This window comes from Cyprinodon tularosa, unplaced genomic scaffold (assembly GCF_016077235.1).
Source record: "Cyprinodon tularosa strain WSP-4 unplaced genomic scaffold, ASM1607723v1 ctg232, whole genome shotgun sequence".
Taxonomy (NCBI): Eukaryota; Metazoa; Chordata; class Actinopteri; order Cyprinodontiformes; family Cyprinodontidae; genus Cyprinodon; species Cyprinodon tularosa.
The window spans coordinates 815,880-842,839 of record NW_024038870.1 but is presented as its reverse complement, the minus strand read 5'-3'; the positions used below and the strand labels follow the sequence as shown (position 1 = coordinate 842,839).

Sequence of the window (26,960 nt, the reverse complement as noted above, 5' to 3'; positions counted from 1 at the left end):
CAGTGCCAAAGCTACCAGTACCTGGTTGAAGGACCATGGTATCCCTGTTCTTAATTGGCCAGCAAACTCTCCTGACCTTAACCCCATAGAAAATCTATGGGGTATTGTGAAGAAGAAGATGCAATACACCAGACCCAACAATTCAGAAGAGCTAAAAGCCACTATTAGAGCAACCTGGGCTATCATAACACCTGAGCAGTGCCACAGACTGATCGACTCCATGCCACGCCGCATTGCTGCAGTAATACAGGCCAAAGGAGGCCCAACTAAATACTGAGTGCTGTACATGCTCATACTTTTCATGTTCATACTTTTCAGTTGGCCAACATTTCTATAAATCCTTTGTTTTTATTGGTCTTCAGTAATATTCTAATTTTCTTATATGATGAATTTGAGATTTTCATTTGTTGTCATTTGTAATCATCAAAATTAAACAAAATAAACATCTGAAATATATGAGTTTGTATGTAATGTATGAATATAATATACAAGTTTCACTTTTTAAATGGAATTACTGAAATCAATCTACTTTTTCATGATATTCTAATTTTATGACCAGCACCTGTAGTTATCGACCATCTGCGTTGTGGTTGTGTTTTCTTTCTTTAATGCGCCTATCATATTATGTGTTAAAACAATCTATGCAGGTTTATCATGACCCGGCACTGATGCAACTCTGTTTTCTTTGCATTTAGGAAAACTGTTTGTATATAGTTTGACTTGTTCTATTCTACCCAGTCAAATGTGTTTTAATTTGTGGGACAGAAGTGAAAGATGCAGCATAGTCTTGCACAAAATGGGATATCTGATCACCCTACATCAGTGGATTTTAATGTCAAAAAAAAAAAATGCAGCTGTGGATCAGTTTAGAGCAGGCATCCCCAAAGTCGGTCCTCGAGAGCCACTGTCCTGCAGGTTTTAGAGGTTTCCCTACTTTAGCACAGCTGATTATGATGATTGCAGTTCAGCAAAAGCCTGTTAATCAGCTTTCAATTAAAATCAGCTCTGCTGGAGCAGGGAAACCTCTAAAACCTGCAGGACAGCGGCCCTCGAGGACCGACTTTGGGGATGCCTGGTTTAGACCAGCAGTTAAGTTCTAAAATGAGAGACCCAGAGTTACTCTGGAGGAACTGCAGAGAAAAAGAGCCCAGGTTGGAGACAGTAAGCCATGGATTCCGCAAGTCTGGCATTTATGGAAGTTTCAAGAAAAGTAGAAAATGCCATAAGTCATGTAGGAAACAAAAAAACATGACAGGAGCTCCTCCTTCGTACTCTGCAATTAGACGGCAGAAACAACAAGCTGCAGAAACAATGCCTCCTACAGGCACAGAGAGCTGGAATGGCATGGCTCTGACTGAACGTCCCAGTCAAAGTACAGGCCTGCATCCAAAGGAGAACCTGTGCTCAGTCTTCAGCAGTGAGCAAAAAAATTTTAGTTTCTACATGTAAAAAGCTGACTGAGAAACAGCCCAGATGGTTTGTGGAAAACACTGAAGTGAAAGGAAGAACGAAATTACAGAAACGGAAACAAACACTAATATTTCATATTCTTTTTTTTATTATCAAAAACCTAAAATAATAATCCGGAAATGAAGTGAATTGGAAACTGGAAAATAATTCGAGTAGGATTAATAGTTCATCCAATCGCTGTGTTGGAAAGCAGCCATAACTGATGATTTTCATGCCAGTTTAAACAATATTTTAAGCCTTTTTAATTTTCTAAATTTTATTGATACTCAAGTCTATACATTGAGAATAAGCACATACAAGAAACCAGAAGAAGTTACAGGGGACAGAAAATATAATCTATTTACGTTTTACTTAGTAACTAAATGAATCATAAATGTGCAATAAAGACGACCTTGTCAGGGTTCTGAGAACAATCTGACATGATGTCAGCAGTAAAAGAAAAAAAGTTCATATTCCGGAAAAAAAAAACCCAGCTAAAAATATATTTCTCTGATTTATATTTTAGAGTATACGGTTATGAAAATAAGCGACAAGTGTGATGTCTGAGCACCAACCTCTTCTTCTACAAATTAAAGTGAATAAAACTGCGTCATAATTTCTCTTCTACATAAGACAAATAAGCAAAGATAAGCTTTTTTGTGTCCAAAACTGCTGAAAGCAGAACATAATTTGTCAATTTTCCCTTTCAACTGATAAACTGGGTCCTCAGTGAAACAAAAAAAAAAACAAACATAAAAAAAATCTACAACAAATACGAATCGTCTTTAAGAATTGCTTCTGATTTGTTTTATTTGTAGTGTTTCTGTTCTTCCCAAAGACGAGTCAAACATTTGTTTAGCATTAGTGTATTAATTAGAATTATTTATCCTTCAACCTTAAACAATAAAAACAGAATCTGAATCCATACATGTATACCGATAGAAAAAATAAGAAAAACCCCTTTCAGATTAAAGTGACTGATTATTACCCACAAAGCAGCTGATTGCCAATGAAGAAAACAAAAACAAAGAAATCTTCAAGAAAATAAAACCAGAGTTAAAAAAAAATAACATAACACTAAAAATATTCAAATGGCAACAGAGTTTGCAGATAAAACTGAAAACCAACAATAACAGATTGGATTCAGGTTTAAGGAAAACAGAAAAATAAACTGGATAAATCTCCCATTGATAAATCAATAAAGTGAATCAGAGCTTAGTCTCCTGATGACTCAGAGTCAAGCCGACACCTTAGAGCCCACCCCAGGACGCCATAATGGATCTCCATTCGGTTACAGGATGCTTTCCCTCACCGCCTCGTTTACCCTCTCGGGTGAGTTCCAGGTGTGGAAGTCCAGCAGGGCTTGGTTGAGCTTCTCCATCCAGTCCAACCTCTCCTGCTTGGTATCGGCAGAGAACCAACACCTGAAAGATTCAGAACCGCCACATTCATATTTTCTGTACATTTTTCAAATATTTTTAAAGTTTAGATTTAATATAACGCTTTATATAAGAAACTAATTATACAGTGACGATAAAGCTGGTTGTTGCACTTGAAGGTTTATTATTTTGGAAGAGCAACATATTCCAAGATTACTTTTCTTACTTTTTATAACGTTTTCTTCATCCTCCTTAAAATACTAGAACACTAATTAACTGACAAAGCTTCAGTTAAATAAGACAGAAACTAACCTTCATGCATGATTTTAAGGTTTTAGCATAAATGAACTAAATAATTTGGATATAGAAATGAAAAAGTTTGTCATTTTTTTATCTTCATTATTTACTTTTCGTTTTTACTTTCGGTTCCATTTTCCGACCTCAGTTGGCACCAAAAATACTTCTAAAAATAAAAATAAATCTTTCCCAACTTGGTGACATTTCACTGGGGTTTGATGATGAGCAAATCAAACCTAACTGGAGTTAAATACAGCAGCATCATGCGTTGATCAGCAGAATAAAGAAACACCAAGCCTCTAAAGTTGCATCGTAATAATTAAAGCAATTTAAAAACCCTTGAAGACTGTTGCCAACGTGCCAGAATGACCAGGGTTTTTCTACCTCTATAAAGCACAGAATTAACCCCTCCCTGATATTGTGCACAATGCTGGTCAGCTGACTGAAAGAAAGCTGCTACAAGGATAAATCAGTTGGTAGGGTTATATTTTTGTTTAATTCCATGTTTGAAACCCAAATCAACAAAATTAAATGTTATTGCTCTTAAAGGGAAACTTAATTTACTTTGTCATATTTTAAATAAACCCTCATTGGATTTTAAACGGTCTTCTTTTAACCTTGGTGTAAACCCTGACGTTGTCCGACTGATATTTTTACTCAAATACTAACCCAAGTCTATAACAAAAGTAATTTTAGTAAAACCTTGTGTATTTTTATAGCTCTCAGGGATGTAACTACCATTGAGGACAGCGAGATGGTGTCCTCTGTGTTTTATCAATTTATTTATTGCCTAAATTGTGATATAAACTAAAATAAATTACAGTGAAACTGACTGCAGGATGATATTGGTCTCCCACCAAACTGAGTTTTTTTTTTATATTTGAAGAGCCAAAAGTTGCAAGACTGTTTAATCATCTTAAGTTATTGTCAACACGCACTGTTTCTATGGTAACTGCCAATCACAAGCAACTACAAGTGAGTCTGTCAATCCCTGGAAGAGGAGCATGTCGAGCTACTAATGCATGTAGAGAGCAGTTAAAGTTGTTGATGACTGTAAGAAAAAACAGCATTTCCATTAGGAAATATTTCAGCTAAGTGAAATACTCAGACAGCAAAGGAACTTCGAACCAAAGTTTATCTAACACCAGTTCCCACCAACTGAACTGACATTAATTATGTGATTGATACGTTAGCAACATCTTCAGCTGAAAACTAAATGTGTATTCATTGTTGGTTTCTCGCCGTTTGATGTTGAACGCGTTTCATATTTCTGCCAGATGCCGGAGCTCAACGCTGCAAGACGACACAGAGTAGATCGCGCGGGACAGGAAGTTGTGCACATAAAGAAACAAAACAAAACAAAACAAACAAACAAAAAAAAAACAACCTTTGATCAATTTTCTAAAATAACTAATGATTTTCTGTGATAACTTTCCCTTACTTCAAGAAGTCACCATGGTCCTTCAAAAAGCCTCCAAATACTCAATTTTTATCTACAACTGCTGTAGAATGATATATTTGGAGTGTATACTTGCATAAAATCAGAATATTTATCTATTTGGTTTAATATTTACAGGGTTTATACAGGAATGAGTAACTCTAATACAATGCTTTTTAATGCACTTTTAATGCTCGTAGAAATATTTTCAATGTCATCAACTAGATGATTCTCATATATATATATATATATATATATATATATATATATATATATATATATATATATATATATATATAACACAGCACAGAGATATATATATATATATATATATATATATATATATTTATTAAGGGTGGAACGGTTCACAAAATCCACGGTTCGGTTCGGTTCACGGTTTGGTATATGTTGATTGTTAGCATGACATGTTGCTGTTAGCATAAACAAACGTGTTGCACAATGCTTGCACACTGTTGCACTTTTATCCACAACTTTCCGCCGTCATCGTAGGTCACTCTAAATGCAAAGCGGTCCCATACAGCAGACCTATAAAGTGCTGCTGGCGCGTCTTCCAACTCCTGTTCTTTCCCACTCGCCATACCCACACAATTCTCCACAACAACTGATTTTTTTCTGCTTAACCCAGCTACACTGCTTCGCTTCCTCTTCTTGTTTACTACCGTTGGTTGGCTTTGGTTGCAGTACCGCCACCTTCTGCTCTGTACACGCTTCGCCTATGACAAAAAGGAGCAGCGCATGAACAGAACGCAACACACGCGAATCGAACCGAACGGTTGGGACGGTTTTCATAAACCGTTCCATCCCTAATATATATTTATTAACAGCTGCAAAATCCTACTTTATCTTTACCGTAGACAGGCTGCAGCCATGTCCCGAATTTCTCGTTTTCCAGCCAGTTTTCTTGAAATTAGCATTTTCCCCCATTCTCTAGCTTTTTCTCTGCCTCGAGCTTCTTTTGCGAACATACGGCTTTACGATCAACTGCAAGCAGTTTAAATGCCACCATAATCATTTATTGAATTTTAATGGCAATTAAGGCCTTAATTAAAAAAATAATAATTTAATGACTTGTAATGACTCGCTGAAACCCTGATTTACACTTATCAAGAGCTAGTTTTAGTATTTTATCCCTTGACATTGGGCTTTCTCTGGAATCAGGGAAACTAATTTAGTTCTGTCACTTAGTGAAATGACAATTAAAACTCCTTAACATGATCTGGAAATGCATATTGTTTTCATTTCTGTCTGATATTTTTCACTAAAGAGAAAAGGCAGAGTCAAACCAAGCTCCTCTATGGGCCGAGCAGCAGGAGAAGCAGTGAGGAGAGAGATGCAGGGAGAGCAGGTTCTATCAAAGGACGATGCTGTGCCTGAACTGTTTCAAAAGTTTGATGTTTAATAAATGGCAATTGAAGTATTGTTTACGATTATAATAGGACTATGTTATATTAAAACCTAATAGAGTACCGGTAATAGGGACTTGGTGTTTATTTGAAATACTCATGCAAATATGAAGCAACTATTTTTTATTATACTGGAATGTCTTTTGTGACATTTTTCTAAGAAGCGGTAGACAAGAGCTTCAAAAGAAAGTTTGCATTTATAAAGTTCTGAGTCTTGACCTCAGTAATTTTTGGGCCCTGCCTACAGCCCTGATGGCTCTTTGTGATCAATGAAAGTTTATTTTGCGATAAAACAATATGTTGTTTAAAGTATAGGGGTGTGATTTAGAGATAGCAGGAAATTGAGGTGTCATGGTGGTGATGTAAACTTACTTGGACAGAGCTTCCTGCTTCTGGTCGTCCTGCTGTGAGGTGTTCACCAGCTCAAAGGTGAAAGGTCGAGCACATGAATCCCTCTTAACAGGCCTGACGCACTGATTGGGAGACCTGGACAGAAAGATGCTGCCTTCTGCTTCCTGCAGAGTTAAACCAGAGGATCAGATCATCTGCCCGACTTGTTATTAGTCCACCCTCACATCTCCCAGCCCACCTTACCTTGGTCTCTCTGTCATTCGGGTTGTTCCACCAGTACATGTTGCATTCCTCCAGAACAAAATATCGTCGATTCCAAACTCCAAATCCACTGATCAACTCAAACATAGTCTGGAGAGTAAAATGAGACACAATCGATGTTAATAAAAAGGTGTTTATTTTTTCACCACCTGTTTGACTCAATGCCTGCCATTCCTGGTTTCCTGTGGTGGACCCACTCTGTGTGAATACAACTGTTGGGACGATACAATGCAGAAATATTTCAGACATCTTTGGATCCATTTACTGGTAACTTTACAATCTAAGATATATTTTTAATAGACTCAATTGGCTTTTTATTTTAATGTCTTTTAGCCTTGTGTCTATTAAGATGTGCTTCAGTTTGTGTTTCACTTTGCTTAGTCAAGCATTTAACCTTTTTTTTTTTTTTTTTAAATAACCTTACACTAAAACGGTTAATAAAGGGTTTTTGGGTTATTGAAAAAAAAAGATACAGGATGTACGATACAAGAAAGGAAAAAATAAATGAAAGAAAGACTGCTAAAAAAAATTGCCTGATATTTCTGCTTAAATACAATTAAAGGTTTAGATGACAAAATGGAAAAGGCGAGGACCTTTAAATATCTACATGCAACTGATCTCAAACTGTGTACAATCCAGCTGTTAAGATTGGATGCACGACCTTTAAAAAGTTTAGATTTTTATCAGTCCAGTGTAAAAGACACACTGAATTAATGCAAAGAAAAATGAAAGTTGCTTTTCTATTCTATTTATCAAATAAACTGACAGCATTGAATCGGTTGTGTGTTTTTATTTTTTATACAACCTCAGAACCAAAGTTTGGATCATTTAAAGAGGTCCAGATCCATAAGGGCCCAATGAATGAAAGATGGTGATGGGCTTCCTTAGTTATCAGAACTGTAGCTTATACACCACTCACTGCTGCTGCTTCTTGCTTTGGTTCACATTAAAAGTGATACTACACAACTCCCTTTTAAGTCAAACCGAACATTGTCACATTTTCCTTTTTTGTGGCAATGTCTCAGTAGCTTTTATAAATAAGATTTAGATATTTCCAACACGTCCATGCAGAAGTGCATAAAATAAGTAAAAAAAAAAAAAAAACAGGCTTTGGCCAACTGTTAAAGTAAGAGTTTATCGAGCTGTTAAAGGAAAACGCCCCTGAAGGGGCAGGAGGTGGAAAATAATGTTTAGATTTTCAAAAAACAAAAAAAAACAAAGATTAAAATGATTTTAGGGGATTTTTTCCAGGTTCTGTAGGAATGCATTCAAGAAAACTAACATGATGCAGAGTTTTTCTTTTAAAAAAGGTTAAAAAACAGGCAATAAGAAAAAATAAATAAATGTTTGATCAAAAATCTCAACATGTTAGAGACTTTGAGGTCTGAATGTGAAATGAGTCAGACTTTAATCATTTCTACAGAGCATTCCAGGTGGATCAAATTAGGCTGCTCCTAATATCAAAGCAGGACTTTCATCAACTAATGAAGCAAATAAAAGCTCCCAGTTGCACCGAGATGAGTTTATTGCAGCAGGTCTGTATCCAATACAAGAGAAAACATGACAAATGTTTTCAATATCTCAGCAAACCATTTCCAGACACTGAAAATAATAGCAATAATGAATTATGACATTATGTTGTGCAATTTGAAGTTTGATCCAGAATTTCCTTTCAGAGGATTAGAAGATGACACTGAAAGTTCATCAATCCAGTTTAAACAAGATTTCTACTTAGAAACCCTTTGAACATTGGTGAAAAAAAAAACCCCTTTGTAGTTTTGAAAAGATTAAATTATATAAAGCAGGCTTGCTGACCAGGAAGCCTTGGTGCCGGACATCAGAGTGGCCCTTGCTTTCCAGTTTCAGGTAGATGTGGCCCTCTAGTGGAGAAAGAAACGGCACCTACAGTCACAGAAGGAGAAGAAGTCACACTCAACTAATGGAATATGGAGAACAAAACTGAGCAAAGGAAGTTTTTTCTTTGTTTTTAGTAACTTGATTCAGTCAGGGTTAGGCGTTCAGCTTAAGCTGAAGACACCTGGTTAGAAATATTCAAAGATCTGAGTTGTAATTTCTAAGTAAGTTGCAGAAAACCAGCAGAACCGACAAGATAAATTTATTTTTTCGAGGAACCGAAGCTGGTAGATTCTTGAAGCTTATAATATTTGATGTGATGCCAGTAACTGAAAAGTGTAACAAACAGAATATTAAAATCTATTACTTTTTATAAGTAAGAGGAGTAATTAAAGTTTTAGGAAGTCAGAACCCCAATGTGTATTAAAAAAAGACTGTGACCCGTGTCAATTATAAGAATGATCAACATATTGCAGCTGGTTCGTTTTTACCGAGGAGAGCAAGGAAACTTAGGCATGTGAAGAGGTGACAGAGAATTGAAGAGTGAAACCTTTTCCTGAAATTCATCTCCCAGCAGCTTCCTGATTTTGCCATCAAGTTTCATCTAAAAGTGAATGGAGCAGGACAGAGAGAGAGAGAGAGGGAGGGAGGGGGAAAGACACATTCAACAGTGAGACCACCGAGGTGAGGACTTTAAAAGGCAAAGTGACAAACAGTGATGCCATAGCACTGGGAGATAAAAACCCCACAGTGCAAACATGTGCAGAGCCCAGTGAAAGCAGTTTGGATTCATGGTGTTTTGTTCCACGTTTGCAGCTAAAGCAGGAAACTTCATGTCAAGAAAATCAGAATGTTTTTTTTTATTTTACAATGAATGGCTCAGCAAACTATGTGATAGTTTAGAACTAGACTCACTATAAATATAAGTCACCTTATCAAGGGGGAATTTGCTGCATCCCAGTGAAGCCAAGGTGATTTTGTGGGAACCAACCAGAGAGAAGTTACTGGAGCGGCGAGTGTTGAGAGCAGAGGGAGCCGCACCTGAAGGTAAAGGAAGCCCAATAAAACATGATTATTGAATCAGGAATATACAGCGTAATAAAGACAAAACTCTACTTACAGTTGTATGTGTTGCTGGACTTCTGTTGGACAGAGAGAAAATGCATGAAGCAAAGGAATTATAATTAAAATGCTTTAGAAAGTCATGTGGATTGATACTTACTGTGATGGTATTCAGAAGCTTCCTGGGTGTGACCTAAGTTTGACAGCAGACCTTGAATATGTTGCACTGTTTTCATGGAAGACATGCTGCGCACAGAATTTGTGAGGAAAATAATCAGGCACTTACACGGGACTTTGTGTTGGTCCGGTCCGTGCTGCAGCTGGCTCCTGATGTAGAACACTATGATGAAAAGAAATTATCACAGACAAATAAAAACATAACTTCGTTTTCAAGGAGAAAAAAAAGATAGGAGCAGAAATGTACTTTACTTAAACTTTACGATGAATAAAGTCTCAGTTTTATTTTCAGGACATATAACCACTGAAAAAAAAAGTTAAAGTAAAAGCAAAGTGATGTTTATACTCCGAATGAAAAAAACAAACAAATAGAAAGGGTTAAAAAAAATAAATACAAAAAAAACCAAAAACTTCTAACACAAGAAAAGGAAGAACCTGAACAACTTCCAGGTTAAATTTCCAATATGGCGAACACGCATTACAAACTTTGATGCAGCATCAATCAAAGTTACGGTTACATTCGTAGCTAATCAGGTTTTCTCACCAGGCTGTAGACTTCCACATCAATCTCAAAAGACGAGCGAATATCCTGTCTGAAAAAATTAAGAAAAAAGAAATTCGTTCGTTTAATTTGTGAAATCTTAATTTCCGCATAATTTTTCTGACCCATAGTTGAACGAATTTAGCTCACAGTTTGACTGCAGTTGGGAAGGAGATGGTGTCTCCATTTCGAGCATCAGCAGCGGTGGCCAGCGGCGTGGCGATGATGTTGCAGGGCCCGTAGCGAATCAGGACAAAGAAGTAGTGGCTCGGTCGCCCTGAAGGAAATCATGATCAAACCAGTCTTTTTCTTTAAGCCACATGTATAAGTCCAGAGGAAAATGTAAAAGGAGGGGAGGAAAATGAAGCACTCAGCCAGTCTGTGTTCCTACTAGGGGTGTAAATCACATCCATCATGGCGATTCGATTCAGTATCGATTTCCTGAACCAACGATTCGATTATTTTCGATACTCAAGAATACACCACGATTCGATTCGATTAATCGATTAATCGGTTATTTTTTTTATTATTATTATTATTTTTATTTTTTTACACCTTACAGGCTAAACAAAGTTTCAAGTTTGAAATAAATCAATGAAAGCTGTAATATCATTATGCATTTTCTTTAGAAACAACAGCAAATAACAGAAGTAGAAAAGTTGCATCAAAAAATACTGCAAAAATACTGCACAATATCAGTGTAATGAGTTCAATGCAATACCTCGGCTCCAGAGAAACTGTCCAACATATTTTTTTAGAATGTAATAAATATACTCAGGAAAGAGAGATGTTGCTTAGAGAGTTAGACAGGAATAAAAATAAACTACATACAAGGGAATTGTTTCAAAGGTCATCTGGGGATGTAGTTTTTGGTAGTATTTTTAATTTTCTAAGAAGAACGGGTATTTTAGGGAGAATATAATAATTTGTCTGGTCCATACTCCATTCTGGAAGGTGGCGGTAATGCACCTATAAGTTGTTTGCCAACCGCCATTAAATAAAAGAAGAAGAAGGCTCCAGTGTCGACGTCACCGCCCCCTTGAGAGACGCTGCACCTCTCCCAGATTGTAGCTGACCACAAACAGTGCACCAGACAGGAGGCCAGCTTGTTTTGTTTTTATGACCGAAATTGCGGAAAACAACTCGTGAAGTTCGACCCGCTAGAAGAGCGAGGTGCGCGAGAACGCTGGGAACCTTTTTCCAGCTGGATCTCCGCTCTTTTTGGCTCTCATGTCCCTCCGTCGTCGGACTAAACTCGCCCCCACTTCCTCATCGCCTCGGCCGTATCTAGACCCACAGCGTGTAGCCCAGACCACGCTTCAATACTGAGCATAATTTAAAAATGTCTGTGTCAAGCTTGCTGCAACAAACTGCTGTAAGAGTATAACCAGGAAGCGCGGTAGGAGGGCAAAATAGGTTTAGCGGCACCGCAGCACGGGAGGGAGAATTACGCCCAGGAGCAAATGGATAAAAATAGACCGGAGGAAAAAAAAAACATGAATCGATTATCTTGCGGACGTGTCGATGCATCGGATCGTCGGCTTTTGGATCGATGCATCGATACAAAACGATTATTATTTACACCCCTAGTTCCTACCTGCACGGCTGTGTGATGAACAGACATATTCCACTTTCAGAGGCAGCTGGATGTTGGTGATAGTGACTGTTCCTCTGCAGGGCTGCTGGGAAACATAATCCGTGTCCTTTGGAAGCTCTCCAGACTGCAGGTTCCTCTCTTCCCTCAGTCTGACCACTTCAGCCAACAGAGCAGAGTGCTTCTCACCTAAAGAAAACCAGAAATAACAGAGGAAATGCTCTCCATTACCATGCTTTCAACACAACTAGTCACAAAAGCCATAGCTTCTTCTAAGCCTGTGAATTTTCTTAATGTTATAACAACAAACGTGGCGCCAAAAAATGCAACTGAAAAGCACCGCCCTGCTAGCTACCCTGAGTAGAGAATGTTTACTGAAAGGTTTCCCTACAGGAAACAAGCAGAAGTTTCTCGGCTTCAGCCTCCTCCAGCGAGCCTCGCCCGTGCTCCTCGTCGGTGCAGCAGCTCAGAGCTTGCAGCGTCTGGTTGATCACAGTCTGCAGTTTTCCAGCTTCTTCATTCAAAGCCTAAAGAACCAGAGAAGAAGTATTATTGGAAAGTGAATATTTAATTAATCGAGCATGTCCAAGGAAAACCAGAAAACTCTTCTGTTTATGGAACCAATATGCAGTTTATTTAAGACACTTAAAAGGACAAATTAGAAGCTGATCTATAAAACAAAAAAACTTGCTTTTAATAAACTGTTCTACAGATCTTTAATTATCTATATTTAGCCAATTATTTAAGCATTTACTTGGATTTTCTAGAGTTCCCATTTGTCAGTGAATGCAGAGAAAAATCTTAAAAAAAAAAAACCCAAACTAATAAAAATGTTTCTCACCGTTATTCTCTCCTTGGTGACGACAGGGGCTTCAGGGTTTGGCGTCTCTGGAGTTCGTCTTTGGACGGCAGGCGTCACGCTCTGAATGGTGGGCAGCTTGTTTTGCCTTTGTGTGCGGTACGCATCGATGCTGTCAAAACACAACAGGTCAACGAATAAAAATACCCAAGCTGATCCATCGCTAACTGATTGATTGGGAAAAGGAAAACAGGGAGCTCCAAAATCAAAGATTTGAGTATTATAACCAATGATTTCTGACCAGCAAATCAAAGTTTGTTTTGCAAATTACTTTCTCTCTTTGTGACAAAATTGAGACACTTGAATAAATAAATAAATAATTATTTAGAAAAAACTTTTTATTTTACAATATTCCATTTAAAAAAATCATTACAATTCCAAAAGTTTGGACAACAAATGTTTTTTTTTATTTAGATTAGTTTATTTATTTTTTTTAATCTTGATATATTCAATGCTCTTAGTGAGTCACTCTGTCAGCTAAAAGCATGTTTTAGAGTCTCTACACTCCAGTTAACGATTAATTAATTACTGAATTAGTTGACAATTATTTTAATAACCGATTAATCAGATAAATTGTTTAAGCCCTACGTGATCCTGGCCTAAAGGAAACTAATAGAAACCAAACCCTAAAGCTTCTCTTTTCCATCTTTCCCCTTCTTATTCACACATTTTCAGTGTGCATATGTAGTTAAAGATAAATTGAAGTCCATAAAAAAGAAAAATCTCTTCCAACCTGTAGAGGGGAAACGTTTCAGGAGGGGGGTTGCTGGTTTCCTCTGGGGTCAGAGACACAGGAGGATTAGACTCCTGGGCTGCTGATAGTCGCTGTTTGAAAAATATATGACACAGAATCTTTGCCTCGGTCCGTTTCCAGGATTTAAAAGTTTTCTTAGAGAAACATAATCTTAACAAAGTAAAGGTCTCACCAGTGGGGTAACCACAGCTTCAACAGACTTGCTGAGAGGAGAGAGGATGCCACCTTTAGGAAAAGTAAGAAGCTCATCTCCGTCGTTTTCATCAGATTCCTCTTCTTTGGGCTCTTCCTCTCTTCTGCTCTTCTCCACGCCCCCCTTTTCTCCAGAACAAGCAGAGATGCCGCTATCATGACCCTCTCCGTCTTCCTCAACTAGCCTGTTGTCCTCCACCTTTTCTGCATATTCCAGCACCTCTGCAAACATCTTCTCAATGGTTTCAGCTGTGTTGGTGTCATCATGAGAGCCCGACCCTGCATCTGATGAGAGATGTTCAACCATATCAGTCGACAGAATTGAGTCCTGTTCATGTTCAAACCTGTGTGTGGAAACCCATCTGTGCAAGTCTAAAAATGGAGGAAATGACGTGTCCAAGACGGGTGGGGGAAAAAAAACTAAATCAAAAAACAAGCACGCAAAACTTACTGATTTTGAAAACAAAAAGCTGCCGTTTTATTAATTTAATTTGTCAAGAGTTTGTTACTCATTAATACCCCGCCCACTTTAGAAAACCTGTTTATCAGTGGTATGACTTATGAAATAGTCTTGAATCATTTATTAGTTTAGATTTAGCTTTGAATAAAGTAGACTTAGATATTTTAGCTGGTATAATAAAATTGATCAGGTCGTATTTTGTTTGTGGATCAGAGATCAATCTGTTATAAAATAATCCCATTTAAAAAAATTAATAAGTCCTTGTTGTTTGTTTGTTTTTGTTTTTTTTATTGTAATCCAGAGGGTAACATGTCATGTAAACAAGTCGTTCAGTGAAAGGTATCATTTATAATTTATCCCTGAAGCACACAGCTTGTTCTATTTTAAACATGCACCTCTTAGAGTGAACTTAGTGTTTCCAGCCAACCTATGGAGTGCTTCACCCTGTGATCCCCAAGAGTAAGCCAAAGTGCTCCTCAGACACGTCTCACCTGACAGACTGGTCTCTGCCCTGGACTCCTCTGAGACGTCGCTCTCAGAAGAAACTGATCGATTGATCAGCTCAGGCTCCAAGATAAAGGTAACTTTCTTTGACCTTTCTGCCTTATGCACTGTTAGCTCATCGACAACATCTTTCCTCCCCTTTGTTGACTCTTTCCCCTCCTCATAGGAAACTGACATCTGGATCTCAGATGAACCCTGAGCTCCGTCTTTCTCATTAGTCTGATTTTTTACTGAAGGCTGAGCAATGATTCCAGAATTTATTTCCAAATCTGAAGTTGATGGCTTTTCTTCCAAAGTCTCAGCTTTTAAAGCTGGTCTCTTTTTCAAAGAATCATCTACCTCAACCTCTCCCTCACTTTTCTCCTCATCTAACCTCTTGTTCTCCGCTTCCTGTTGTTGTAGAAAGGAAGCAGTCTTATTTGAGACATCTAGATCTGTAGCACCGTCAATGTTCTTCTTCCCCTCTCTAGACAGCTCTGGTTCATCCTTTTTATTGAAAACTTGCTTCTTCTCTAAGACAGCGTCTTCATCCACACACACCTCTTGTTGAGGATATCTCCATACCCTTAATTCCTCATCTGTCGACGGTTCAATTTCCTCCTCACCGCATGTAGAACCTTCCACCGTTTCATCGCCATCGAAGGTAAAAAGCTCTGATATCTGCTCCTCTTCGGTTTCTCTGAAAACCTGACTGGTTTCCTTTGTGTTTGACTCCTCTAGAAGAGTTGACTGTAAGAAGCTGTTCTTATCAGCTGCCTGCAGCTCTGACAGGCTGTGCTCCTCGCTGAAAGACAACTTTAACACAGTCTGGCTCTCAGGCAAATCGACTTTACTCAGAACCACAGCACTGGGCTCTTTCTGAATAGCACCTTCCTCACCAAGAGAAATGCTCTCCTTCTGCCCTTCGTGGGTGAGTCTGGGTTCTGCAGAGGGTGCTCCTTCACCTGTTGGAAAAAGTCTCGCTCACTTCACACTTCTGAGACTGGAAAGGTCAAACTTATTATCAGACAACAATGAACGTGAAAAAAACAACAAACCGCTGAGGGAAAGACTGGTGGATGGCAGCTTAGAGAGCAGATATAAAGCAGAGTGACACATAGCTCTGAGTTACAAAGCAATGGCTGCCAAATGAAATATTTAGCCTATTAAACAGATTTCCACCCTTCTAAATGTCAACAACTCAGGATTTTACTGATCAAGCTGACTGGAAAGCTTGGAGGCAGCAGTGATGATAGATGTTTGATGAGGGAAAAAAACTGCCTTAGTTTTAGCTGAGTTCAATATTTTGAAATAATACTATAATGGACAGAAATGGATGGACTGGAGAAAAGGATTTAGAGCTGCATCAACTGATTGAGTCGGTCATGATTTCCCTTATTGGAATCACTGATCGGCTGATAATTCAATGTGAAACAGATTTTATCTACTGATGTTATTTACTCCTGCAGAGGTCTGAAAATCACCCACTGTGCTAAAACCACTGCTCTGAACTATAAATGTATTTGCAAGCAGTAGCTGAATGTTTTTAAGATGAGATTGAAATATTGAAAGTATCTGATTCTTTGACAACTGACAGAATCATAAAAAAATCTAGCCTGGGTGCCAGTCCGAACTTAGTCCCGCCCACAAGGTTTGAGGTCGGGAAGTTCGGTCTGGCTCTGCTCCATAGTAGCGCGAGTATTATCGCCCACTGTCAGGCGATCCAATCAAATTGTCAGGGCGGGCTTTATACGATGATGGACAGATGACCAACAGTAACGTAATCAACCACATGACCAAAGCGCGCTTGGGTGACAACAATAATGGCTGCCGCTGGAGAGTTTGGGTGAGTAGATTCTGCTATTAGGTCTGTTCTAGAAGATATCGACAGCAAATTAATTTTAAAAGAGGAACAGAGAAACGCGATCAAGTCTCATCTTCTTATTCTAGGCGTGAAACTGCACGCTTTGATTTTTGTGGACAACAACTATGCCTCGCTTAACATACGTCACGCACTCCGTTGCTCTTATTGGTTGTAGATCTATCCAATTGAGTGCAGAGGCATTTTTTTTCCTGGTTCGTTCGAAACACGCCCCATAATCACAGCTCTATGAAGCAGTATCAGACTCATATTCTGACTAGAATTGAGTTGGACTACGTCAGGCAAAAAAAAATCATCCGTTTTGGTCAAAATCGGAATCAGCATGTCAGGCTTTTTAAAGATCGGTAAAAGGCGACACTAGTTGGATTACTGATTGATAATGACTTCATTATTTTGAGGCAGGAAATAAATATACATTCCAAACAAAAATCTACATTGTGAAAAACTTTCTCAACTCTTATTTTTCCATATTTATCCAGACCTGGAAAAGTTTTCATCAGACCCCAAATATTTCCAAACTCTTTAAAACCTAAAAAACCTCCCTTTCTATGATAGAAGCTGATCCTCCTCTACACCATATTTTATTACACCAGAGAACATTTAAAGCCAGTGATCCATGCCTTCATTTCTACTAGGCTTGGTTACTGCAATGCACTTAATATGTGGTTAGTGGCTCCAGGATCGCAAGACTCCAAAGAGAACATTACCTCTATTGCAGCCTCTGTACACTGGGTTCCTATTCATTTTAAAGTTCTTTTTGTTTTTAAGTCATCCACCCTCCCATTCACTCAGGTTTACAATGGTTCTTGTGGTGCCTAGAAATAAAAGGAAGTTTAGGGGGTAATCATGATTTTTCTGTGGCAGCTCCAAAAATGTGGAAGGAGTTCAATCTATTACGCTCTTACCTAATGTAAGGTGAACCCCACAAAACTCATTAGCCTTTGGTGCGAGGGGTGAGTATTGGTATGGGGGTTACCATAGATCCGTGTCACGATACAATATTATCACTATATTGCAATATTGCTTTATTTTGCTATATTTTTCCTGCTATCAAAATCAAATGTATGGATAAAAAGGCAACCTCTGTATATATTCACCCGATCATTTTAATCATTCAGTTATTTTGGTATCCATGTTGCTCAGGGTTTGAATCAGTCCACATCTTCTACTGTCACTGCCTCAACTACAGATATGGCACTGCGCCGCACAGCAAAATATCTTCACAGCATTATCTGCCAGAGTGGTGGTACATGGGTAGCCAATTTCCCCTCAGTTTTAGGTAAAAATGTGTTGTTTAAAAAAATATATATATACTGGGAACTGAAAATCAATATTATATATCAGACAGCCAAAAATCACGATATATTGCCAAAACTATTTTTCTATTTGATGCCAGTCCAAATATTATGCACACATGATTACACACCAAGTGGCAGGCACCTCCAAAGTTTCCTTGGGGAAACTAAGTCAAACGTTCCGTCAATACTCTTACCCATCATGTCCCCAGAAGGTTTCTTAGCAGCAGATGTCAAAAGTTCAGTGAAACTCCCGTCTTTCATTTCAGTTTCTCCAGGAACCTAAGGAAACATCAGGAAAACCGACAATGGGATGTTAGAAATAAGGCAAAACTCGGCACAAGTTCACAAGTTTGTGCAGAATTTTCTTTCCTTCTGGGGACAGATAGAAATGATTCCAGTGTCATGCATGTTGACGGGAAAGCAATGCAGGCTTTTTTTTTTATATAGAGGGGTAATGTCCTCTGAGCTTAGAAATGCATAAATATTGAAGATCTTTTACTAATAGAATGGGAGGCAGATCTTTTAGTTATCAGGCTCCTCTCCTGAGGAACCAACAACTAGTTTTAGTCCGTGAGCTAGACACCCTATCTGCTTTTAAGGCTAGGCTTAAAAATTTCCTTTTTGATAAAGCTTATAGTTAGATTCTCTCCAGTTATGCTGACCTATCTGTATAGTTATGCTGCTATAGGCTTAGACTTCTGGAGGACATAGGGACCCCTATTTCATCATTCTGCATCTCCCATTCTGCAGAATCTGTTAGTTCAATCTCTAACATTATCCTCTCTCTGCCTTTTCTCATAGTAGCTTCACCTCATCTGTTCCTGTTTGGCTGTGACACCATCCTGGAGAGAAAAATACGCTGTTCTGCTGCCATCAAAACATTTGCTTATAGATGCTGGAGATCTGCCTGTTTTTCCAGTGTAGTCCCGTTTCTCTGATTGTGACTGGCTGGATGTGCTCTCTTCATCCTCTGACATGGGAGCTGGCTCAGAGCTCGTCTGCCTGGCTGTGTGTTTCCTAAATGGGGCCGCCTTTTACAGCTGCTTTTACTATGTCTGCTTCTGTCTCCTTGAACCCCAGTCGGCCTCAGCAGATGGCTGCTCACACTGAGCCTGGTTCTGCTGGAGGTTTCCTCCTGTTAAAAGTGGACAGTTTCTCTCCACTGTCGCTACAAGCATGCTTAGTGTGAGAGATTGCCTTTGAGTCAATGAGTCGATGCAATCAACTGGTTTTCCTTGGATAGAAAACTTTGAATCAATTTGACTGTGTGATCTGGTGAACTGTAAAGTGCCTTGAGATGACATGTGCTGTGATTTGGCGCTATATAAAAAAACTGAATTGAATTAATGAATCAATGGCAGTGAAGATTCAATAAAGAATCAAAGGAGCAAGGGCCTGCAGCACGTCAAACCTAAGCTCACACCCACAGAATCCCACCAGGATCACTCCATTATTGACTGACAAACAGAACCTATAGAGGCAACAATGGTAACTACCGTAGATGAAAATCATTTTACACGTCCAGCAACTGTAAAAGCATGTATGGGGGGAAAAATAATGAAACCATTTTAAAGAAATTAATAACAGCTACAGGGTTAAAGTCCAAAAATAAAACTGTAAAAGTGCTTTTTACATAATAGATGATTTTCTATAAAGACAACCAGAAGGCAAAAGATGCATAGCTTCAGTTATGTTCCCCAAACCCCAGTGCTGCCCTGAAAGGGTGTATCAAAGGTGAGGTGAGGTAAAACCCTGTGTCCAGCAGCGTTTAACAAGGGAACTTATCAAATCCATCTTAATGTGAATCACTTCACCTTATCTTGTGCCAAAATAGGTGATCAGGCAGAGAAGTTTCATTTCAATCACTAACTTACATCCCAAGGCTGCGTTGGAGGCCAACAAAATTTCTTTTTAGAAACAGGAACCCTGGAGGAGGGGGAGGAGCTGCCAGCAGGGGGCCCTCCCTTTTAACAGTTTTATTAAACTTGCAATTCAAACCAGCTTCAATCAGATGTGAAAACTCTAGCTAGATATTTTTGTTGTTTCATGGAATCAACGTCTCAAACCCACCTGAGTTATTAAGGAATCGGAGCTGCACCTTTTCAGCCAGGCATTCTCACTGATTGGCTGGAAAGGCAACTGGTTTAACTCCAGTTCCCGTTCCTAATAATAAAGAATAAAAATTAGAAATAAATCAGATTCTAACACACTTTCATAACATAATCATCCAGGCTTTGCAAGTAATTTTATGATAGAAGCAGATGAGAAGCACAGATGGACAAAGTGCCTGAGGCAGCAGGACAAACCTGCCGTATGATGGACACCTGCTTGGAGCTGGGTGTCGTTGAGCACTGCAGTTTCTGCTGAATGTTTGACACAAAGTCGGAGCGGGTCCGTGAGCAGGTGCTGGCAGGGCTCTGCGTTTGGGGGGTGTTAGCCTGAGAGGCCGGCGCCTTAAAGCGCTCCAGCCGCTGATGAAATTCTTCCTCACCTGGAAAAGGTTGTCAACAGCAGCCAGGAAGATGAGATTCAAACATCCTCATAATCAGCATTCAATAAATATGCACTATGTATCTTTCCATTTAACATGATTTTTATTTTCTTTCTATCAGGGGACTCTGTAGAAGCTCTAGTTGACGTGGATATTGAGACAAGACCAAAACCATTTTCTAAGAAAGCAGTGATTCTAGTACTTATGCTTTCTCTGTTTAGAAAAGGCAAACGTCAAATGCTAAGACAAAGAAAGGGGAAACAGTTTTCATCAAAGTACAGAGATGGTAATCTATTTTAGATGTAGGCGAATGTGTGAACTCATTTGCATCCTCACCGAGAAGATGCTCTCTGCTGCCCTTAATAGGAACCGCTGGGCCTTCAGTTCCCGGATCTGAGAGAATGCGCCGGGCTGCAAGAGCTCCTAAAAAAAGACATGCCATCTTTCAGTTCATTGTTTTTATTTTCCTTTCCAAAACCACAGACATTACGTCTTTGACTTAATCGCACTGAAATGTTGCTAAACATCAAACGCATTTTTATGTTCGATGAAAATATCCAGTGCAAACCAGGTCAGCGGGTCACACTTGGAGTTCCCTTTAATGCAATGAAGGTTTTTCTTTACCTAAGAGAACATGACTCTTCTCTTGACATGGCTTTGCCTCATGCTGACACATTTTAGACATCTGATGTTTTATCTCGTTTCCCTTCCTGTTTCGAATGACCTCTTCAGTCATGAAAAAGTTATCAAAGTTAGAATCTCTGATGAAACTGGCTCTGCAATTTTTTTTTTGTGAACATCTCTGTTAACTGAACTTGTTAACCATTTTATTTTCATCACTCAGTGACCCCATTTTGACCCGGCCAGAAATGGGTGCTAGATGAATAAATATAATAAATTCTGGTAGAAAAAATACATACATTTCCAAACTGCCCTTTTTCACAAAATAAAGATTGTAAGCCCAGCATATACGGATAATTTAAGTATATTTTAAAACAATAACAAGTAATTAGATGTACAAATATCTGAGCTTCATATGAAGACTCAGTAGAAACCCAACAGCATAAAGCTTTTCTAAAACTAACTCAAGGTGAGCAGCCAGATACTGTGTTAATTATGATTAGTACTACTTTTATATCACATTATGCAAAAAGAAAAAAACATGCTGCAGTAAAATTACTAACAGCAGTTATTTTTGCAATCAAATATCTACTGAAGTTTCAAAAATTGATGAAAATTATGAATTTCTTTCATAATTTTAGTGCAACTTTATTCCAGATTAACAGTAAACACTTAAAACGTCATAGGTAATGACTACTAGGAGATGTTTTGATATCACCCCCAGGGATGCACGATATAATCAGCCCCCTATCGGTATCGGCCTGTATCGGCCTTAAAACTGAATATCGGACATCGGCCACCCAACTGATATTTAACCCGATATTTGATCAGCTTCTGAGTTTCTAAAGTAAAAAAATAAATAAATAAATATTACTTCTTCTTCTTCCTCAAAAACTTCTTTTTTACAGACTTAAAAACTTCTAAAGATGAGGGAAAAAATATTGATACATTAAAATATCCCAATATCTTCATATGCTGATATATTGCCATTTAAAAACACCATATCAATCTCTTTTACTAATGAAATATTGCTATATGGCATCGCTATGCTACGAAATCCCCCGAAAATTCACGAAATTTTGCCATATTTTTATATGTTGATATATTGACGCGGTATCGATCTATTTTACTAACAAAATCTCACAAGAATTTGCAAAATATAACGAGAGTTTGTAACAGAACGATGAAATTTCATGAGATTTTGAAAGTAAAATAGATCGATACCGCGTTTTTAAAAATCAATTTGATATCAGCATATGAAAATATATTTGAGTATATTATTTTTCAAAGTGTCAGAAATGGATAACAAAAATGCTATTTTCAATGACTACTTATTTTTGTCCAGCTTTAACATCGGTATCGGTTTCGTCTATCGGCTACATGAGTTTTAAAATATCAGCATATCGGATATCGGCCAAAATCCCAATATCGTGCATCTCTAATCCCCCCCCTTCTGTGATGAGAGATGACTGTAAATGTTGGTGGACACAATATGAGCATGCCAGCTTCAGTAGTATAATAAACAGATACCGTCTTTTCTCTGAGTGAGCAGCTGGAGTCGGGACTGGACTGACGGGATTATCGGGGTGTCCGGTTTTGTCTTGAACTCAGCCAAATGCCTAGAAGAGCACGGCTGCGGGCTCCGGTTCTCCTCACCGGCTGCTTCCAGACGCCGCCGCTTCAGGACATCTGAAACAGGAAAATCCAATAGCATGTAAACATCTGGACGGTACAAGTATAGCACAAGACTTAGTCCCTCATGTTGTTGTAAAAACAAAAGATTATAACACACCTGCTACAGGGAGGATGTTGTCTTCGGTGTCTGACAGAGGTTCTCTCTGCCTCTTTAGGGTAACATTAATACCATTTTCCTCCGCTGCCTCCATATTGATCTAGAAACACACAATCTCAAAAATATTAAAAGTTGTGTTTCCTCTCCAAATAATACATTTAAACATTTTTTAAATTCATCAGAACAAACCTAATTTGAATACAGCAATCATGCAAAATAATTAAAAAATGAATTTAAAACTAATCTATTACATAGTATGGTAATGACTGCAAGCATAATTTTTTGTCACATGTTAACTTTCTTTTCTGCAATACTTATTATAATGATTAACACTTGCACCCATCTTAAGTAGATAACATTTGATTTTGAACTGTGATCTCTCATAAAAGAACCGTTAACCGGAGTCCATACTATTGGATTAGTTATTGCTAAATGACTGAAATGTTAGGGTGAGGTAAAATACTAGCTGTGGGTTTTCTTTTGCTTTGGGAGAAAGACTGACAGGATCAAAGACTGACAGGATCAAATAGATTCTTTTTTTTATTATTGTATACTACCTGTCCAAATAAACCTGCAGATTTTTAAGAAGTATTTGCACAATCAACTACTGACATACCATAGTTTAAAGTTCAGATTATCATCATTAGACAAATATCTTTTATTGTTAGCAAAAATCTTCCAGCTTCAGCTCGACCTAATAAAATAACAATAATAGTTATTATTACTACAATATCAAGAATATATTTATTGATAAAGCAACTGAACGCAAAGTGTTTCACAGAAGAATACAATCTAAAAAGGATAGATATTAAAAAGAACAATCTTATTTAGAAATCAACACAAACACAATGAAACTCATAAGATAGGATGGTTGGAATAAGTATTAGTAAAAAAAAAATAAAAACAAAGAAACAAAGCAATACAACTAGGGCTGCGTGATATTGTTAAAAAAGTAGCAATATTGTAACGTTTCTAAACATTTTCAAAGAAACATTTAATAATCAATGTACAGTAATATAAGAAAAAGAGGAAAGTAGAAGGCAACAATATGTGAAAATGGATGATTATCAGTCGTCCCGTTTTGTTTTGTTTGTTGTGCTCCACAGGTCTGTATTTGCCATTTGCTCTGTACATAAATGACCTACCGGTATGTAAAGTTTAAGAAGTGTTCATGTTTGTTTTGTTTGCGGATGACACAAATATTTTCTGTTAAGCTGAGAGCTTAGAGCTGGGGTGGGCAACTCCAGTGCCTGAGGGCCAGTATCCTGCCATTTTAGATTAACCCTTGGTTCAAAACACCTGAATCAAATGGCTGAACTACCTACTCAAGATGCAGTCAGTTGAGTCCTCTCAATCATCCAATTACTTGATTAAGGTGTGTCGAACCAAAGGCACATCTACTTCATCCACTTTTTCCTCCTTTGTGTACCTTCTGTTGTTTATAAGAGCCGAAGTCACACAGTTTTCTTCATTGTGAGTTTAATAAAGTTCTACCTACCCAAAAACCCACCCACGGCCTTCTGGAACTGGAATTGCCCACCCCTGGCTTAGAGCATCTGCTGGGTGATTAACGGCGGAGATAAAGAAGCTAAAAAACTAGAGGATTAAAAAACAACAACAAATCCGGATGATTCATAGGGCTGGCTATCATCATCGCACTTTTCCATTATTCATCTATTCCTCCTTACTTACATATGTCTGTTTCTGTTAGTTTCAAACCTTACAACTAAATTATAAACCTAGAAATGAATGGCTACCAGAGAGTATATGATAATCCTTTTCCTGATAGAATGGGAGGGTATATAAGAGAGATAATCTAAATTTCGAAAATCTTACATGTTGGAAAAAACATAAAAACATTTTTAATAAAAAAAAAATTAATGAAAGCAATGTCCAAGCATTAGAGACATTAGGAAATGGCTTTCTCAAGAATATAAGAGATGGAAGAAGGGTGGTGAACATCAATGGGTCACAGTGCATGGGTTTACACACATTTTTGTAATGGTTGTGGTCGTGCAGGCTATGGGTAGTAATAGTATGAATGAAGACGCAGGTGGCTTGTGTGTATGTACATAGGCTTATATGTACAGAAACTTATTTATTTTCTCACCTTATGGAATATTGGAGCTGTATGGACTCTGAAGTTATATGGTTATTGATGGTGTTAATAGACAATGGGAAGGTGAAAGGGTATGATTAATAAGTTTCAGTTCTACATGCCCCCTTTCAGACATAAGCACTACATTTTATGTAAAATAATTATGTCATTAATTAGAATATTTGCAAGTGAATATTTTTCTTTTATAGATTTGTTCCTGGTTATTCTGAAATAACGACATTCAATCATTATTATAGTGTTTTGTTTACATATTTGACACAAGGACCAGGGGAGAAAAGCCTGAATTGAAACTGCATTTCTAATCCAACATAAACATAATCTTCAGAAATAGGTTAGGCCAATCACAGCCCTACAATGCAAAAAAAAAAAAAATCTATATAGGTAAATATTTCTTAAAATAGCTGCATTTTTTCTTGATTTAAGCAGGAAAGTGAGACACTTTGCCAATGGAACAAGGCAATTCACATTTAAAATAAGATAAAACAATTGCATTGTCCTATTTCTAGTGCATATTATCCAATTATATTATTCTAAGTGTAACAGTGCTCATTCTATTGACAGGTCATCTTATTTAGCTGCTCAGATTAAGGGTGAAAACACTGATTTAAGAAATTTCTACTTATTTTTAGATAGTGTGCAGTGACTACATCCCCCAGAATACAATGCAGTTCTGGATCAAAGTTCAGTCTAATTATTTTTAAATATATTCAGAGGTATTTTCTATTGATATTGATCAGATTTCTAACACATATCGGTATTGATTTATTGCTCAGCCCTAAATAAAAAATTCAACAGAAATTTAAAAGGTTCAAATTCTTTACACCCTTTAATGCAGATTTAACCGTTATAAATAATAATGAGCTCTTGTGACAATTTTAACCAATGTAGCCCACACATGTTTAACGGTTTTGTGTGCTGTTTAATAGACAAGCACTTGAACAAACGATGCATTAATGAGAGGAGCCGCGTGACGACGCCCAAACCGCTCACATTTACTGCAGGTATTTTTTTCTTTCAAACGTATCCCAGGTAAAACAGGAAGCTCTTCGTGCTGCTAGCTGCTCTGCTGAGGAACCCAAACATAGCTGAAAAGTCATCCTAACATGCTTATGTTGCTGTTAGCCTTTACTCTTTTAATTAAACAAAAATATCAAGAACATACCTTCTTTTAGAAGTTTAGCAAACCAAACTATCTTATTATGTAGAGCCAATCAGCCTAATGTTAGCTTAGCTTAAAGTTAGCATAACGAGCGGACAAAGCTCGATACAAGCACCAAAAACGTTTTAGGTCCCTTACCTCAGAAGTTGTATTAAAAACTTCGGTTCGGTTTAGCCCAAAAGTCAGTTGTTTAGAAGAGAAAAATACCCTCCTTGTTATCAAGGTGTTTCCGTATCCTCCTCTACTTTGAATTTCAGCGGGTCCTCTGACGTACAAGTTCACTCGGCCACCCCCTTACCGTAAAACCGCGATACTATGCGCAGTCGGAAAGCTTGAAACTTGAGCTCGTTTGTTACCGAACGAGAAGGCGTATCATGACAAAACAAATTACCTATTAATATTAGAAAAAATAAAATTTACAGATAATACTAACAGTAAAAGAAACCAAATTTCTAGGAGGTACCATTGAAGACATGGAAAATTAAAGAAAAATTGCAAAATCCAAAGCTGTGGTACATAAAGTAAATTTCTTTTTAAATCACGTACAACACAATGATCAAGTCATACTGATCCTATGTTTGAGGCTTAGGGATCAATGTGTATAACTAGCCTACACACAGTCTATACACAATGGACAATAACAATTATTAAGAATCCAGGACACAGATATCCTTCTAACCCAATCAAATGATTAAAATTTCCTGATTCAATAGATTCTAATATTATCCAGCTTTTGTATAAAGTGAATAAGCAAATTATTGTTTGTGAACGTCCAAGAAAGGTTTGAATTAATAAAAAGTCACTGTAGTCTTTAACGACCATATGTTTAAAAAGAAAAGCCAGTTAAAAACCAAACTTATAGAACGCAGCATCACAGTAAAATGACTGAATTTTTGAAAAAGACTTAATCAAGAAATGAAAGAGTCAAGAATGATGATGGCATTCAAAAAGTATAAATAGAAAACTACAAAGTTAGGGATGCTTAGAAAAGATGGATGTAAATCCTGTAACAGAACAGATGCA

At 37.7% G+C, this 26,960-nt stretch overlaps 1 protein-coding gene across 4 annotated transcripts; it reads right to left on the bottom strand.

Moving 5' to 3' along the window:
* Positions 1-1,708: 1,708 nt before the first annotated feature.
* Positions 1,709-26,204, bottom strand: si:dkey-30c15.10 (uncharacterized protein LOC559353 homolog). Of its 4 annotated transcripts, none has more exons than XM_038286938.1 (24): positions 26,076-26,204; positions 22,660-22,759; positions 22,398-22,556; positions 20,583-20,669; positions 20,062-20,246; positions 19,826-19,918; positions 17,950-18,034; positions 15,475-15,540; positions 13,613-13,917; positions 13,420-13,511; positions 12,669-12,798; positions 12,219-12,354; positions 11,831-12,016; positions 10,384-10,510; positions 10,237-10,285; positions 9,802-9,855; positions 9,676-9,708; positions 9,574-9,595; positions 9,385-9,494; positions 9,004-9,057; positions 8,415-8,501; positions 6,582-6,689; positions 6,360-6,502; positions 1,709-2,873 (listed from the first exon to the last, which is right to left on the bottom strand). In XM_038286938.1, exons 2-24 carry the CDS (start codon positions 22,751-22,753, stop codon positions 2,741-2,743), a joined length of 2,538 nt encoding a protein of 845 aa, XP_038142866.1. In that variant the 5' UTR covers positions 22,754-22,759; positions 26,076-26,204; the 3' UTR covers positions 1,709-2,740. The 4 variants fall into 4 exon arrangements, with proteins under 4 accessions (XP_038142866.1, XP_038142867.1, XP_038142868.1 ...); XM_038286939.1 differs by lacking the exon at positions 26,076-26,204 and adding an exon at positions 24,158-24,182; XM_038286940.1 differs by lacking the exon at positions 9,004-9,057.
* Between the last annotated feature and the right edge of the window lie 756 nt (positions 26,205-26,960).